Source organism: Cupressus sempervirens, chromosome 3 (genome assembly GCF_028749045.1).
Source record: "Cupressus sempervirens isolate cs-2001-9-10 chromosome 3, ASM2874904v1, whole genome shotgun sequence".
NCBI classification, from domain to species: Eukaryota; Viridiplantae; Streptophyta; class Pinopsida; order Cupressales; family Cupressaceae; genus Cupressus; species Cupressus sempervirens.
In genome coordinates, this window is record NC_143120.1 from 981364541 (window position 1) to 981383867 (window position 19327).

General features: G+C 37.3%; 1 protein-coding gene across 1 annotated transcript in view; it reads left to right on the forward strand.

The window, feature by feature from the left end:
• The window catches only part of LOC149570038 (Ku70-binding family protein), a 108070-nt gene that overhangs the window by 48265 nt on the left and 40478 nt on the right, over positions 1-19327 (forward strand). The window contains exon 4 of the mRNA XM_089822690.1: positions 322-405. Coding sequence (XP_089678816.1) covers positions 322-405 — 84 coding nt within the window. The remainder of the gene's footprint in view (positions 1-321; positions 406-19327) is intronic.

Here is a 19327-nt window from a genome sequence, read left to right on the forward strand (position 1 = left end):
TTGTGCATGTCTGGATGCTGCTTTCATCAGGTTTCTGCGCTGCATTTTTTTTCTAATTTTCTCTTTGCCGCAACTACCTTTCAAATGTCACCGTGGAAATATTTTTTCTTGTCCATTGTACTTCTAAATATGATTCTTCTTGCTTGTGAATCTGTTCTTGGTTTTCAGATATAGGTTGTATCCATGGATTTGTTTGGATTCAAATTTACTTGATTGCTTTACATATATCTGTTCAATCAATTTTACATTGACTAGTTTGTTTGATTGTTTTAGATTTGCATATTAACCTTGTAGATAACTCATTTTTTGTTATTCTGCTAGATTCGTGCAGGCCATTTAAGTGGTGATTGCCACTTCAAACGTGAGTTATTGCGAGGCTATTTTACTATTCGTGGGCATGAACAAGTAAGATTAATGACCCTTGAGCTGATCCATGTTATGGGATGAATTTGTTTGTATATTATTCATTTATTATTGGTTTATCATGGACTTCAAAATAGTTTACAGGTACCTTGGTGTGAAAAAATTAAGTAGTGTTTTATGAAGTATGCCGTCTATAGATGGGTGTGTTGTCTTCATTTGCTAAAACTGACTTATAAAATTTGTTCAAACTTCAATAAATAGCTGATAAATCTCCTTTGACAATAGCATTGTACTTCTCAATTTCTACATACTGCAACTTGGTGGATTCAAGTTCAGATGTATCTTTTCTAAGATTGGATCTTAGATCTGCATTCTTAGATTTTAGACCTAACTCAATTTTTCTATCATCTTTCTTCAAGCTTAATTTCATATCAGTAATTTTCAGTTCATGCTTCAGGATCTCGTTTTCTTTAGATTCAATCTCGAAACTTGATCGCTATCCTTAATTTGATCTTTAAGCTCTTTCTTGGACTTGAGATGATTAGTAGAGAAATGTACACCATAGTTTTCTTAGTGGGGAAATTGGAGATAATTTTAGGTTCAGTGACACGCAGGTGTCAAATAACTGGACAATGCATTTTTTTATTCCATCAGGGTAATTTTTAAAAAATAAATAAATTAATAAGTATGTAAACTTAATTAAGGGAAACTGCCTTTCAAAAAACAGTATAGGGTACAAATCCTTACCGTGATTTTGCAGTAGGTTAAATAACTATGTAGAGACAAAATTCCAATAGTCTAGATTATACACAAAACACACAGTCCATTCAGGAATTTATAAGTGTCCATCAGGCAAGACATTGGATAACTCAAATACATGCATTGCCTTCTAAAGGCGCCAAAATAAAAAAATCCATTACAATAAACCAGAAGACAAATAGTTGATCCCAAGAGTATGATTCCTCAATTGAATAACTCTTAGTATATCATGCACCACCTTCTAAAAGTACCAAATTTTTAACCCATTTCAATAAACCAGAATATCAATTGTGTAGTTTAAATTTATAAAACTAGATAGCTCAATTTCTGTCATGCATTACCTTCTAAAGTAACAAAACTCTAAACCTATTAGCATGAATCAAAAGACTAATAACAGGTGTAAAAATATTAGGGAAAAGCGAGAGTAAAATAACACTCATGTGAAGGTCTCATGCCTTATTGTGAAGCTAATTGTCTTCCTTTGTGGGCTAGATGTAGTTGAAAATTTCACTGTTTAATGGAAAAATGGAAAAGGATGAAATAGGTCCAAGGCCTCCACTCTTCACGCGAAAGCATTAGAATATGTATGTGGGGAGAAGGAAAATTCCTCAGCACAATCCCTTTTGAATTTGAATTAGATTAGCAAGACCCAAATAGAGGAAGGGATGCCAATGCTTAACTTGAATTACTAAAAGGAATAAGATGCAAAGAAATACTTCTTTATCTTGTGTGTGATAAGTGAATGTAAATGCAAGATTGAACTAATTGACTAAATAAGATATGTAATGTAATTCTAGATGTCAAATGTATGCAATCAACCCAATTAAGATATGCAATTATGTTGAATTTGGAAATTGAAATGAAAAATAAGAGACTTACCTTGAAATGTGTAGAGGAAGATGACTTTTTGCTCTGAAAAGTGTGGATCCGGACCTATAACTAAAAATCTGATCTCGAATCCCTGAATGAAACAGAAAACCTAGGTAAACTCATAAATTGATTTTTCTGGCGTTGTCTTTGGAACAGGTTGACTCGGTGAAAAAGCATCCGGAACATGTGCCATGAGTGACCCTCTTCTCGGGTCTCTATAACTAGGTTGACCCAGATTTTTCTGGGAACTTTCAGGGAGTTATTTCTAGATCTGCAACCAAAATTTCGCTATCCTATTCCTGCGCACAGTAAAACTGGATTTTTGGTTTTGGGTGGGGGAGCCCTAGATTGAGGAATCAGCCTTGAAATTGAAATGTAAATGTATTTAAAAGCAACGAGATAAATGTAAGTATTCACCTTACTTGTAAAAACCCTTGTCAATAAGGATTTGTGATGTTGAATGTTGTAGATGTTGATTTCAACATGTAGAATGTAGGATATCTCCACAATTGCAATGGATCTATCAAAACCATATCATGGAACCATGGATGTAAATGTGCATCATTGAAGAAGATGATGAATGCCTCAATGGAGATCTCCTCCCTCTATGGCCAACAAAACGCTAGATCTTGAAGAGGAAATACTCACAAAGGATTCTTGAATGCTTGAAGAAGACTTGATTGCTTGCTTGTTTGAATGCTTTGCCTTGCTTGCTTGATGTCTTGTGGATGTCTTGTCAATGCTTGATGTGAAAATGAAGACCCCGAGCCTCCTTTTATACTAGATTTTAGGCACGAAAACGAGGTAGGTTGACTTGAGAGTGAAATAAATTAATTGGAAACTTTGAGACACTTCGGGCTCCGCACCTCCGAATCAATGGGGAAGAGGTTGATCTAGAAGGGAACAGGTTGAGGTCGACCTCTTCCATAATTGGTTGACTCGGTCGACCTATTCTTGGAGAAGAGAGTAGGAAGGGCCCCCAAAGGTCTTGGAGGTGGTGCAGACAGAATCGATATAAGTGGAAAGAGATAGGAGAAAGAGCACATTGAACATAGATCCATCCATGGTCGAAGAGGTTGCTAAGGGATGGGTCCTACAAGGTCTTAAATCATGGGTGCTTCCATTTTATGACGGTATATTTAGCCCCACTTTAGCGGGAGTATGAGTTGCCTCAACCTCATGGTAAAGTAGATCAAAAGCAAAAAGTTGACCTTACCATGTCTTAGGAGACGAAGAAACCATCAAGTCTCCAATAGACTTGAGTCTTCATTATATCCAAAATCATGATAAGGAAGACGTCATTGATGAGAAAGATGTTCAAAGAAGGGGGTGTGATCAACTCACCTAATAATGTTTATGGTCCTTATTGTGAACCACACAAAAGCGATATGATTGAATAGTCTAGCAGGTTTGTGTGCTCGATAGTCAATCCCATGAAAAAAAGGGGTAGGATCAATTGGTTCAACGGGTTTGTTTTCCCGGTAGTCAATTCGATGAAGAAAAGAAAGGGGGATGACTGAATGGTCTAGCGGGTTTGTGTGCTCAATGGTCAATCCCACAAATGTTGCACCTTGCAGCGGCTTTACACCCCCATGATATTGTACTCCTTTATTATGAGAATGGTCTGAGAATGCGCTAGGAGAGGTCAAATGGTCTAGGAAGTGTGTGTATCATGCAAGTCAACCAATCTAATATATTTATAAAGGGAGAGTAACTGGCCCCAACAAATTGTGTTATGCTAGTGTACTCTATATGATGTGCTTGAAAATAAAAGACATGAAAATAAGGGGACCATGTATGCCCCCCAACTAGATGGAAAACTAATCGCTTATTTTAACATCTTAAGGAAGTGATGAAAAAGGACAAAACAATTTCAGTCTCAAGATAGTATCCACAATCAACACCGAACTCAAACCAAAGAGGTCACAACTCCTATGAGGTCATGGAAGGGTAGAATACAATGAGACACCATGCAAGAAGTGAAAAAGAAAATCCCTAAAAAGGAGAATACACTATTATGAGACTCCAAGGTAAGTGATCCATCTACCGTGAAAACCAATTGCAAATGATGTGAGATTGGATGTCACATGATAAACAAATAACACTCAACCAAAGGAAACAATGGATCTGTGCGAAAATGAGAATGATGGATAGGATTCCCTTGCCCCCTAAGTGTAGGAACAAGAGAAGAGAGGACCTATTATGCTGCTCACAAAGTGAACCATGTATGACAATGAGCCCCCAAGAAGAAAACTAACAATGTTATATGGTGTGGAGCGACATAATAGGGACTTAGATGTTATTTGAAGAAATTAGGATTAAAATAGAGCTCATCTTAAGGAGATATTCAAATAACCTTATTACAAATGGTTGTTGAATCTTGTAATGCAAAGCTTGACAATCATTAGTAGAGTGGTCATGATAACGGTGATACATGCAAAACAGAGGATTCATAAGTTTTTGACTATGTTTCTTTCTACGTTTAGGCCTAGTACTCACCTTAGTGCATAGAAGTTTAGGTAGAATTATTTCTTGATTAATAGGAGAAGATATGTTAGATGATGAAGGAGAGGATGTGGACAATGAATGAGATTCGACACTTTGTGGCACACATCCTAAATCATGATTGACAATGGTGTGGAAAGAGTACTCATGCCCCACATTGCCTAAGGGCATATGATTTTCATCACTAGGTTTATAGATTCATCATGAGTTGAAGTTGCAACAAATTTATGAGAGAGGATTTTCTTTAGATTTCATGAATGAAAGGTCATTAACTCTATACTCACCAATAAAAGTTGGATTAAAATTTAATGTACCCCAATCATCTTCGGAAAGGACACTTGTAGAAGGAGGATTATTATTAGATTCTTGAGCTTTACTTTCCTCAACATTTAGACAATTATTTGGGTTAGTATCGACATGAAGAGTGTACATCACATTATTGTAGATAAACTTGATTTTTTGATGAAGAGTTAAAGGAATAGCATGTAACGAAGGCCTACCCAAAAGAAGGTTGTAATTAAGAGGTCCAAGCATAACATGATAGAAGTATTCTAGTTAATCGTAGTCCAGCCGAAGATTTTGAGAAAGACGAGGTGGAGGAGGAATAAAGGGTTGAGATGGTGGAAGAGAGTAGGAGGTTGAAGATTATTTCTTGTACGTTAGGTTTGAGACACCGCATGATAATCCAAAGAATCATTGACTCCACCTTAAGAGTTATGGAAGCTAACCTTGAGAGTGAGAATAGGTTGAGCGGCATTCACTTGATTAAGATCTTGCTTCTCCATAGACTCATAGCTAGAAGGGAGATTTCCATTATTCTCTTTTCGCAAGGAATCCTTAGAATAGGGATTTTGGATTTCTATTAATCCTTTTAGGCTACTAGGAGCATCAAATGAAGGCAAAGTCACATTGATAAAAGTATTTATAATGTTTTCTTCTTGCTCTAAAATATCTCCAAGGGGAGGATATGTGTTAGGAGAAGAAGAAACATCAAGATTGTCATGTGGAATGATGAGAGCTATTTATGTCCCAAATTATGCCATATTTTAGCCTTCATATAAGCCTTCATACTCGTTTCCATATCCATTTTAATATTCCATTTTCTCCTATGTTGCATATGATACAATATATGAGTGATATTTAATCTAGTTATTAGATAAAATATTAGAATAAATAGATGCGATTGTATTTATCTAACATGTTGATTATGAGTTGTGGGTCTTCATGTCACCTACTATGCATCTTCCTGCTACTATTTCACTAATACAAAGCTCCATCAACTTGTAAATGTATGACACTTACCTCTATGGCAATATTACTTAAGTGATGGTTATAAAGAGGAAGACTGCAAACTTTACTTTGTATTGCCTAATGTTTCTTGGCTGAATAGAGACACATTTTGTTTTCATTGATATTTGATGCGTACCTCATACATAATACATGTATGTGTGGAAAGGACATTAAGGTGAGTTACGAGCCAGAAGATGGAAATAAACTTGGCCCAAAATTAACCACTATTATTGCTGAGCATTTTGTATGTAACGGGTGTAAGGAAGTAAAGAAAAGATATTGTAGTTGAGATTCATTCCCAAGTATCACGTGGACAGAAAACCCATCAACCTGATTCTCTCTATAATTGTCTTTTGTTACAACCCAAACATTTTAGAATCATGGTTTAACGAATATAGATAAAGACAATAGTATTCTGTTGGAACAATAACAACAGATTGCCTATTCTTTTTAAGTCATAGATTTCTGTTATAGATTTGTTATGTATAGCCATTCTTTCTATGGAGTGCATATCAAAGGAGTTACTTAATTGTTAAGGCTGCATATATATAAGCAGCACGAGATATAATGTGGAGGCAGATTTTGATATCAAAGTAGATGCAGAGTATTGTGAAGGAGATTCCTGGACGACAGTACTGTATGTTATTTTGTGATAAATAAAAATAATATTTGCTGATGATCCAAACAATGTAGGAGTCGTTTGTGATTTATTCACTGTGCAAGTCAGGGAGTAAAGGCCCGCTCTTTGGCAAAGCATGATGGTAGTTTTATTTTGGTGTGTTTGTTTAATGTATTATTTAAGAATTTAATTTTGTTAATTTAGATGTTCATATTTTAATCTGCTTAGTAATTTTCAGACTAGCTAATTTAGAGTTGAATTTAGTATTTCTATAATAATTTATGTTATTGTTATTTCTTTCATAAATTGATGTTTTTATTTATTTTTTATAGATTGATGTTTATTTCTGTTTCTGATGTTCCTGTCGTCAGGAAGTGACAGTTCCAATTGTCGGGATTTGTTTGGTTTTCCATAGTTTCACTTTCGTGTGTTGTAGCTACATTCATAATCCTTCATCTCACATCTAGCACCCCTTGATGGCATATTGCCCGAAAACCTTTCACAATGAACTTCATCATAAATTTTTTGTTCTTTCTTATTATTCGCCCCAGTGTTGGCCTATCATGGAAAGAAAAGGTATCAATCATCATGTTATCTGTTTCGTGAGGAAGAGAATAGTCAACATCATTAACTGTAATGGGCACCTACCGGTTATAACTTCGTGAAACACTTTGCAAAGAAGCTCGGATACCACTGTAATGGGCTTTGATACCACTGTAATGGGCTCTGTAATGTCCCCATCTTTTTAGCAACTCAGTTAGTAATTTAATTTTCTAGAAGCATATTTAATTATTTTATTTCAAGGGAGAAGTCTCTACAGAGTGCATTCATTGTTGCAAAGGGCTTCTAGTAATTTAAGCACAATTAATTATTGTATTGTAAGGGAGAATCTTCTAGAGAGTGCATTAATTATTGGAAAGGGGGAAGCTTCTAGAGAATGCAATTAATTAATATTTTAGTTCCTTCTGGAAGGGTGAAGGAAAAGAATAAATAGGGGTGAGAGCCTCATTGTTTTGTATCGGATTATTGTATCGGATGATGGGGAATTGCATTTGATAGGAACTTGGATGTATAGTTCTGTTCTTGGCATTAGAGGACGTTCATCCTCTCTTGTGACATTCTAGACGTCATTCCCTTGGGGTTTGGCCTTTGGAATTCATTGCTTTGTATTTGATTTTGTTAGTTTGAGAATTAATAATATTTTAGTAGTAGTCCAACTGTCCGTTTGCATGAATTCCTTTGTTTATGTTAATGTTATGTGGCTTAAATCTATGGAAAGACATCACAATCTCTTTTAGCAATTGGTTTAGTTCTTGGACATTTCCAGGGCGCCCATTAAAGTGGTATTAGAGCTATAAGTCTTGCCATCTTGTGGAGGTTTTATAGGGAACTTGAAACAACATTTATGTTTGAGCATGCGACAAGGGCTTTATAATTTCCGCAATACCAGAGCAAGACAAAGTAGGAGTTCAGACTTGGAGAGCGAACAGTCTAGTTCATCCATGTAGAGGGACATACAATCTAGTCATACAGACACAAAGGAGATATTCTTTGAACATGACAACAGTATGGGTGACCGAGATGATAGGGATACAAGACTGGGTGGAGGCAGGAATACCGGTCCAGATCAGGAAAATGTAATGTTCAGATTACTGGGTACATTAGAGGAGGGGCAACATATGCAACAGGAGTAGAATAGGCGAATGGATATGATGTTGCAGCTGATGGCTAGACAGATGGGCATCAATATCGATGATTTGTATGTTGCTCCAGTGCAGGAGGTAGTTAATTCCTCAGGTGGGATCGAGACACGTATAAAGCCACCTAGCTATGATGTTGGTGATGTGGGTGTTTCAGTGGAGTCAGTAGATGTGGGTTTACGCCCTAGTATTATTGATTCGCAATCTGGCGTTGGGTCACGTGTGCAGAGTCAGGAGTCCATATATAGGGCTTTGTCAGGGGATGGTGATGCAGCAATAGTGGAATTAGGAGAATATGAGGATATTGTCATATCAACAACCGCTTCTGTGTCAGTTGAACCATCCAACGAGGAGTTTAGCAGTATGCATGGGGTTGTAGATGTGTTCTCTGATGATAGTACACTTGTTATTGCTAATGAGGTGAGTGATATAGTGACAGAGTTATATTATACTATCGATCAACAAAGTGTTGATGTTCACTTCTAGGATAGTACTATGTTCAACATGGATGCAACATTATCTTATGACAATCTAATGTTTGAGGTTGATGTTGATCACTCACTTGAGTGGAGTTGGGCTCAGTTTTCACCATCTACAAAGATTCAGTTTTGTGTTGCAACAGTTAGGAAGAAGAGGTTTCATAGATCTTCTATGGAGCCGCCTTCAAGTGACATTCTGACTTCTATATCATCAGCACAAGTTTTGGGTACTAGGCTACAAGACATTTGGTTGCTCTTGATAATGCTGGTTTGTAGTTGGTTTAATGTCCACAGGGATGTCACATACTACTTCATTTGGGATCTAGGTGGAGATTGGAGTTCATTGTGTTGCTGGATTGCTTGAGGACAAGCAATTTCAAGGAGGGCGGACTGTAATGTCCCCCTCTTTTTAGCAACTCAGCTAGTAATTTAATTTTCTAGAAGCATAATTAATTATTGTATTGCAAGGGAGAAGTCTCTAGAGAGTGCATTAATTATTGCAAAGGGGAAGCTTCTAGTAATTTAAGCACAATTAATTATTGTATTGTAAGGAAGAATCTTCTAGCGAGTGCATTAATTATTGGAAAGGGGGAAGCTTCTAGAGAATGCATTTAATTAATATTTTATTTCCTTGCATTAAATATTGGAAAGGGGGAAGCTTCTAGAGAATGCAATTAATTAATAATTTAGTTCCTTCTAGAAGGGTTAAGGAAAAGAATAAATAGGGGTGAGAGCCTCATTGTTTTGTATTGGATGATGGTGAATTGCATTTGATAGGAACTGGGATGTATAGTTTTGTTCTTGGCATTAGAGGACGTTCATCCTCTCTTGTGACATTCTAGACGTCATTTCCTTAGGGTTTGGTCTTTGGAATTCATTGCTTTGTATTTGATTTTATTAGTTTGAGAATTAATAATATTTCAATAGTAGTCCAACTTTCCGTTTGCATGAATTCCTTTTGTTTATGTTCATGTTATGTGGCTTAAATCTATGCAAAGACATCACAATCTCTTTCAGCAATTGGTTTAGTTCTTGGACATTTCCAGGCTGCCCATTACAGTTTGTTTAATGTATTATTTAAGAATTTAATATTGTTAATTTAGAGTTGAATTTAGTATTTCTATAATAATTTATGTTATTGTTATTTCTTTCATAAATTGTTTTTTTTTTTTTTTATGGATTGATGTTTATTTCTGTTTCTGATGTTCCTGTTGTCAGGAAGTGACAATTCCCATTGTTGGGATTTGTTTGGTTTTCCATAGGTTCACTTTCACGTGTTGTAGCTACATTCATAATCCTTCATCTCACATCTAGCACCCGTTGATGGCATATTGCCCGGACACCTTTCACAATGAACTTCATCATAAATTTTTTGTTCTTTCTTATTATTCGCCCCAGTGTTGGCCTATCATGGAAAGAAAAGGTATCAATCATCATGTTATCTGTTTCGTGAGGAAGAGAATAGTCAACATCATTAGCTAGAGGTTTATCCCAAATGGTGACATTATCAATATAAGGAACATCTCTATCAATACAAGGGGAAGGGTTAAAATAAGATAAAGGACCACCCTTAATCAATGCATCCCCATAGTCAAGACCTATATTAGGAGAGGGCCAATATCAATCCGCCACTCATCTCCATAAAGAGGAACATTATGTGGTAAATCTAAGTTAATAAGAGGGTGATACTTTATGTCAAAGATAATGGAATGGTGTTTGGAGAATTCTTTAAATGATTTGTGCAACATGAGAAAAAGATAAGTGCATATTGAGTAGATCCAACTAATCATTGTTTCATCAAAATGTATGGAAGATCCAATAAGCATTTGAATAATAAAGCATGAAAAGTATATACTCAATGTTGGAAAATCCAAAAAAAGAAATCTAGCTAAAAAGATCCTAAATGCTACTAAAACAAGAGTAGATCTAGATGCACAAAAAAGAGAGAAAGCAATCAAACTCCATAAGATAGTAAAATCTAACTCCAATAAGAATTGGGAAATCAAAGTCTCCAAAATACAAAAGAAGGGGGAAAGATGTCGGGTTTGCCAAATGTTTATTGTAAAAATGGAAGAGGGTGAAATAGGTCCTAGGCCTCCACTTTTCATGCTAAAGCATTAGAATATGTATGTGGGGAGAAGGAACATTCCTAACCACAATCCCTTTTGAATTCGAATTAGATTTGCAAGACCCAAATAGAGAAAGGGATGAATATGATGCAAAGAAATACTTCTTTATCCATGTGTGATATGTGAATGTGAATGTGAATGTAAATGCAAGATTGAACTAATTGACTAAATAAGATATGTAATGTAAATCTAGAAGTCAGGTGTATGCAAACAGCAAAATTAAGATATGCAATTATGTTAAAATTGGAATTTCAAAGCTTTCCTAGACGACTGGTCAATTTATAGTGGAAAGGTGCACCTCTTGAAAGCCATTGGAGAATGCTTAGAATGATGTCGGAGAGCAAGGCTGCGTTGAATCTAAAGAAGTGCAGATTTATGGTTCCTCAGGGTAGATTCCTCGGCTACATAGTGCACAAAGAAGGATTGAAAACAGATCTAGATAAGATCAAAGTCATTCTTAATATGGAAAGACCTTAAGATGTGAATGGCGTTAAATCATTCTCAGGACATGTGGGATATTGTAGAAGGTTCATAAAAGGATTTTGAGAAGTATCCCTACCCTTGGAAAAATTAACTAGGAAGGGAGAACCATTCGTTTGGCAAAAGGAGTAGGAGGAGGCTGTCCAAGAAGTGAAGTCGAGACTTGTGGGAGAGCCATTCTGATATACCCAGATTGGAACAAGGAGTGCCATGTTCAATAGGACGCTTCCAACTATGCAATGGGTGCTACACTGGCACAGACTAGATAAGAGAGATTGGACCATTCCGTGTACTTCGCAAGTTGGCTACTTTCAAAAAGCTGAATGAAACTACAACACCACGGAGAAAGAAGCACTAGTTATGGTTTATGCCATTCAAAACTTAGATATTATTTATTAGCCACACCTTTCACATTTTTTGTTGATCATCAAGCTCTCGTGTACTTGGTAAAAAAGCCTATTATACAAGGAAGGGTAAGTAGGTGGCTAATTCTCCTTCATGAGTTTACTTTTAAAATTATAGTACGTCCAGGAAAGAGCCATGTGATTATAGATCAGTTGTCTAGAATAAGATCAAGAGAACCTATTGGAAAGGGAATGAACGAGGATTTTTCGAATGCACATATTTTCCAAATTGTTGTACTACTGCATTGGTATGACGACATTGGCCAATACCTATCAACTTCTACTTTCCCCAGAGAGATGCCAGTTGCAGAAAGGAGAAAGATCGCATTGAAAAGTAAGATATTCCAACTTATCAATGGATTGTTGTACAAAATGTGGCCGAATGAGGTATTACGAAGATGTGTGATGGAGGAAACTCTGGGCGTGCTGAGGCCGGATGCTACGATACGAAAAGTATTACTAGCAGGACTCTGGTGGCCTACACTTCACGTAGATGCTCGAAAATGGGTTCTAAGTTGTGATACATGTCAAAGAGCAGTCAAACCCCTCAAAAGGGATTTCATGAAACTTTTTTCATTAGAGCCACAACGGCTATTTGAAAGATGGGTGTTAGATTTTATAGGCCCTCTACCTATCAGTAACATCCATAGATGTGAATATGTCATATTGCAACGAAGTACTGCACAAAATGGGTGGAGGCAGAGGCACTTCTTGAATACATGACACTGAGTACAACAAGATTTCTCTATGAACAAATAGTAACTCTATTTGGCATACCCCTACAAATAACAAGTGATAGAGGAGTACACTTTGTAAATCAAGTACTTAGGACGATGACAAGTGAGTTCAAGATCTTTCATACTCTGTCCAGTCCATACTACGCTTGGGTCAACGGACACGCTGAAGCCACAAACAAGGTATTGGTGTCCATCCTGTACAAGACATGCGAAGTAGAAATAGAGGATTGGGAAGAAAGGCTTCCAATAGCCTTATGACTCCCTTTCACTTAATGTACGAGCAAGGGGTTGTAATGCCTGTAGAATATATAGTACCAATTTTGAGTGGCAGTTGAACACATATTAGGAGATACACAAAGCCTAAAGGAGAGGCTCATTTCCTTAATAAAACTGGATGATGGCATGATGGGCTATGGAGATAGCACAACATAGAAAGAAATTTTGGCACGAAAAACATTTAAAAAGGATGAATTTTCAACCTAGGTAGTACTAAAATACAATGTTAAGAATGAATTACAGCGAGGAAAGTTCAAAGTACATTGGCTAGGATCGTACAAAATAACAGAGGTAGGGACAAATGGAGCAATTAAGATAGCAACTCTTGACAACAAAATTGTAAAAGACTTCGTTAATGGGTCCAAGTTAAAACTCTATAAAGAAAGGGGAGAAACCTTGCATATTAATTTATTAGAAATAAAAGAGGATGAGAAAAAAGAACGAGTGCTTAAGAAAAATAATAGATAATTAAAAGGAGAAAGAGAAAATAAAAGAAAAAAATAAAGAAAAAGGAGGCCCTAAGCAAGCTATAAAGTCAGCCAATGCGAAAGAAACTAGGTAGGAGAAAGTGAGGTGACCATAAGCACTGGGAACTCCCAATGTATGAGCTTGGAGTGATTGAGGCAGCCACTGGAGGACTCGTACCACAGAGAAGGATGTATATTGTATAGTGTACGGATAGAACAATGACAAAGGAAGAGGACATGAGTGTCATACAACATATGAGCAAGAAAAGGATGTATACTGTATAGTGTACGGATAGAACAATGACAAAGGAAGAGGACACGAGTGTCATACAACATATGAGCAAGAAGCAACACAAGAGTGTCATACGATGGACAAACAAGCAACATGAGGATAGGAGTGTCATACACAAACCGCTTATGGGCAGCATGCAACGTATGAGCAAAGAAAGGGAGAGCCCACGTACGAGTAGTAAATTGTCATATCATGGGAAGGTATGGAGGAGCACATTGCTGTACAATGTATTAAATAGTACATAAGGAGCAGTACGTGTGGACTGTACGTAGACAGAAAAGTGGCATCCATACACAAAGTAGCAGTTAAAGATTGAGACACGTGGAATGAAATAGTTTGGATAGTAGAAGCACAAAAGCGGCTAGGGCATTTAAAAAGCATCACAAGATGGTGAAAACAAGCATAGGTAATTCAAGTAGGGGAACAATTATTGATTCAACAAAAGATGCTTACAGGTGAGGAAAATGGTGTCTTCGAAAAGGAAGGAGAAGGGGAAGACCAATGAAGAGATTACAACAACTAGTGTGACATTTGAAAGCATGGTGGGAAGTGAGTGTTGAATATGGTGGGATAACATAGAAGAAAACCATGTGCTGAAGGAGGCTTTGCGCAAGGTAGAGGTAGATAAAATCATTTCCATGCCCATTTTTTATTTAAAAGAATTTGAGCCTATGTTGAGAACAATGGTTGCTGGATATGATAAGGAAGGACATAAATCAGTGATTCAATATTTTCAGCAAACCATCACCATTTCCTATTCTCAGAAGGAGATAAACAAGGTGTTTGGAGTTTTTACCGAGGGCAAGATCCAACAAAAACCCCAACCAAAATGACAATGGAGGAAAAGAAGAAATGGTTGGGATTGATGTGCACGAGAGATCTCAGAGTAGGAATGAGAAAGTATTCTAAGCAAGAGCAATAGCAGAGGATTGAAGAAAATCTTTATAGAAAATGAGGAATGGAGATGCATTATGGACTTGGTCAAAAGCAAACTCATTGGTGGGAGCTGAACATCTGACATAGTCATTTGGATGCTGTTGATAATGAAGGGGTTGAACATAGGGAAGGTATACAATTGGGCCCAACTCCTTTTAGAATAGTTAAGGGAATTTTTCAGAGTTAAAACATAAGGCGTTTTACATGCCTCATCATGCAATAGCCTTGTTCTAGATGCAATTCGAATACAGGTGGCCTTGAAACATAGGACATTTATACTAGCAAATAGAGTAGAACCCTATAAGTTGACCATGGCATACTGGATCCATATGGATACATTTGGATTAGGCAGCGGAGGAGAGCCACAAAGGACGAAAATAAAGCACCAAGTTGCGTACGAAGCTTCTATTCAAACTTAGAGTACAAAACCAAACGAAGAGGATGGGAGTTCGGATGGATAAGAAGGGACAAATATAGGAGCATCATTGTTCTCCTTAGATTTCGGGGGGCGTGAATTTCGGCTAAGTCAGATCAAAGGCACACCTGCCGATGTTGCATTCCTCCTTGTGGAAGGACCATTGCCTAGAGCTATACCCTAGCCGGCCGAGATCCACACACAGGCACATACAGATGAGGAGAGCCGTACTCAGAATGGTTGTCCAAAGAACACAATGGGGAAAGTCCCAACACAAGGAGGCCGAACGCAGGAAGTAGATCAATGTTGTACGAAAGAGACCATAGAAGAATACCGTACGACAAAGACACCTGTACGACAGGAGGGAGACAACAGGTCTGTATGGCAGGAAGGAGACAATAGGATCGCATGGTAGGAGGGTGACTATAAGTCCTCATGGCAAGAAGATTTCCATTTAGGAGAGGAAGAAAACATTTTGTCCATACATAAGGAAGGAGTCTATACAGTGATTGGAGAAGTCAACCGTACACAAGAGGGCAACTAGGTGACACAGACTCGAAAGACAATTTCAGATTTGGGAGTCAAAAGGATTTCTTCTCTAGCAATGGCAAATTTGGTAGTAGAAAATTTGGTTCCACCAGAACAGATCAACCAAACCAAGGTGGTAGATCTTCGACCGCATAAGAAGGCTCCCCATACTATCAGACTCAACACCTTTGAGGTAATTGAGGTGATTGGTCTATTGCATTGGTAGTAACATCTCTAGGGAAGAAGGGAGTGTAGGGGACACCCATCAGTAGTGGGAAGCAAATGGAAGGGGCTAGAACTAGAAAAGAGGTGTACATGTGAAGGATAAAGTGTTAGATGAGGCGCATAGATTGCTGGAAAAGTTCGAAATGATTGCGAAGGATGTATCCCCACCTTCACTGACCCTATTGGAGGTAGAAGAAGTTCAAAGTGGGATAGCTTCGTTGGAGGAAAAAGCTGAAAAGCTCCTCAAAGGCATACAGGAGATGGAACAAATCACGAGGGAAATCATAATGCAGGCCAAGGGGCATAATTTGGACACTTTAGCTAGAGCAATAGAGTCCCTTGCAAAATTTATGAAGGAAGATTGTCATACAAATTGGAGCATGCTCATGCAAAGTGGAATAGGGCATGAAGAGGCAACAGAGATATGGAAGGTTGGATGTATCATGCCTACACTTATGGAGCAACCACCCCTCATGTTGCACTTGCTTAGATGGAGGAGGTGTTTAAGGGGACATTCCTGGAACTCCAACAAGAAAAGGAATTGACAAGAATAATGAAAGAAGAGAAGGAATTGGAGAAAGCAACCTAGGCAGAGAAGTTGGCATCAATAGAAAAGGATAGGATGGAAGCCTTGAAATTGTTACAAGGGGTTTGAGCTAAGCAAATGGAAACATAACTAGATCTATTGCTTTTGCAATAACGCCCATCCAGTTTAGGGACGTCTTCCTACCCTACATCTTGAAGTAGGGCGTACTAAAACAATTATGTAATCAAACATAGTACTGGGTTTGGGTAGTTAGGTAGCGAGGGGATGTGTTGGTTGGCCTCCCTAACCAACTGAGCATTATTTAAGAACATTGGAACATGAATGATGTACTTGTTTTTGGTAATGATTAAAAACATACTATCTCCCTCATGCATATTTGCTATGAATAACTTTGGTAATAACTGCATATGTTGATAGAAGTAATATTGGATTCATGTCTTGGTATATTGTACGACAATCATTCTACACTTTTGTCAAGCCCTATATTGAGGAATCAACCTTGAAATTGAAATGTAAATGTTTGTAAAGGAAATAAGATAAAATGTAAGTATTCACCTTACTTGTAAAAGCCCTTGTTAATAAGGATTTATGTTGTTGAATGTTGTAGATGTTGAAATCGACATGTAGAATGTAGGATATCTCCACAATTGTAATGCATCTACCAAAACCACATCATGAAGCCATGGATGTAAATGTGCATCAATGAAGAAGATGATGAATGCATCAATGTAGATCTCCTCCCTTGTGGGCCAACAAAATGCTAGATCTTGAAGAGGAAACGCTCACAAAGGATCCTTGAATGCTTGATATGAAAATGAAGATTCCAAGCCTCCTTTTGTACTAGTTTTCGAGAGGAGAACAAGGTAGGCCGACCCAGGAGTAAAATAAATTAATTGGAAACTTCGACGCTTCGAGACTCGTGCCCCTAAATCAACGGGGTTGAGGTCAACCTCTTCTGGAACAGGTCGACTTGTTCCTTGAGAAGAGAGTAAGAAGGGCCCCCGAAGGTCTTGGAGGTGGTGCAGACATAATCGGGAAAAATGGAAAGAGGTCGGAGAAATAGCACATTGAGCACAAAACCATCCATGGTCCTGAAGGTTACTAAGGAACAATTGCTAAAAGGTCTTAAACTATGGGTGCTTCCATTTTAAGATGGTACATGCACATTCTTTATTTAGCTTTTTTGTATCTAAGCTTTAATTTTGCTTCAATACTTCAATATTTTGAAAAAGTAGATGTTGATTACTGTGCTCAATGCTTGCAACTTTAATAACATTACAGCATCATTGGATGCTTTCTAATCTCACATTAGAGAGCACTTTTTTGGACGTGTATTAGTAGGATTAGTTACTTGTTGCAAATTTTTTTATTGATTTACCATGGAGTCTCCAAGCATGCAATGACACTTCGGAGACGATAGAGAAACATTACAGAGCAGATTTATTGTTCATTCATCCAATCTGGTATTATATGATGTTCTGTGGCATTATAACAAGATAATAAATGAAGAGAAGACATGAATATTGGTTATGTCCCTATGTATTGTAGTGTGTTAAGGCACTATATATACCATGGCACTATGGATTGAGAATCTAGGTTAGAGGCTACAATAAAACATTCAGTGATCAAATCTGATTTAATATACTCTAGTAAATCAGTAATCAGCACTAATTAGAAACAAAGAATAATGGACACTATAAGTTCCGTCACAAAATAAAGTACACTGACATATTTGGAAAAACCCTTATAAGTTACAAAATTATAAACATGACTAGAACTACAAGCTTGTATTAGTCTGCAAGAAGAGAATACATAATACACACAGACTTTTCCTTCAACTTAATGTATATCTGGTAGTGTAACCTTGTTTTAACTTCTAATGATGAATCTACTATCCCAAGCTCTCATTTTGTAGCAAAATAGGCTAAGATAAAACTACCAGGATAGCAAACTACCAAGCAAAACTAACATGACACATGTCCAACAGTCACAAGTTTAGTTTAAAATAGTGCTAAAACTTGCAAACTTGCAAGAAAACCATAAGGCAAGTTAAATGCAAGGTAAATTGTCAATGTTTATAAGTTCGTGAGAAGTTGCTTGCTGATGCATAAATACAGTTTGATGCAAGAAAAGTGTCAAAATACTTTATATTTTCACAATTCCTTCATTGAGCTTTCACTCCTTCAACATGTTGATGGCATTTATTTATTACATTTTCAAGTAGTGTTACCTTGACTTTCCAGAACGGGGACAAATTTCTAGGATGGTAGGTTTTTTTTTGCCAAGGTTGGGAACGGTGAGAGGATGTAAAAAGGGACGACTATATAAAATATACAGAGATTTTAAAATGTATAGGGAAGCTTGCAAATGTAGATGACATTCATATGAAAATATGGTTAGAGCATGCCATTTAAACATTGTATAACCTTAACATAGAGGTGTACAACATTTCATTTTTCAAATCACAATATGCATTCAAAATTCGTAATTTGGAGTTCGTTGTCAATACATATAGGCATGTGATAACAAAATTATGTAAATAAGGTTAACTTACAAAACCAAAATGCCAAAGGCTAAGTGCTACCATATAGTTTCATGTTCAATATAAAAATCAAAACACAAAAAAAAAAAAGCACACTGGTGCTCCTATTCCGATTCAGCCAACTCTGCATCAGATTCAAAGTCATCTAAATCATCACTATCATAGCCCATGGGAAGAAGGGCATCCTCAACTAATGGAACCCCAACCAGTCTTGCTAATGTCTCCTCCTCATCAACCTGGGACGTCCACATCAACTTGGGACACATCTTTAGGATCAACATCTTGCCGTAATGCTAGTGTCTGCCTGTACTTTGGAGTTTGACGGTCCTGAAGTTGAAGAGCACAATGCATCGTCAGTAGCTTCTCCACTCGTCCATTCCTCCTGAGAGAGTGGGTAGACCGATTTCTCTTCGTAGCAGAGGGACTAGAAACCTATACAAGGTGGTGAGTGACAAGCACCTTCAATTGTGGCGTATCTCTCCCATGCCATGTCCACTACCCAATAAGATCTTTCTGTACCAATATAACTTATTCTAACCTCACATGTGGTTTACTCAAATTTCGGCCACAAAAGTTTGTGAAATCAAGGAACTTTGCACAAAGTGTTGAAGCCTCTTTCTTTGAAAGCATATTACCAATTACTTGTGAGAAGCCATCTAATAACTCTGGATCATCACACGAAGACACCCTTCCATCCAATTTTGCATACCATTTGGGATTTAGAGCATAGGCTGTCGAATTAAGCGGGGTATTCATACAATGGG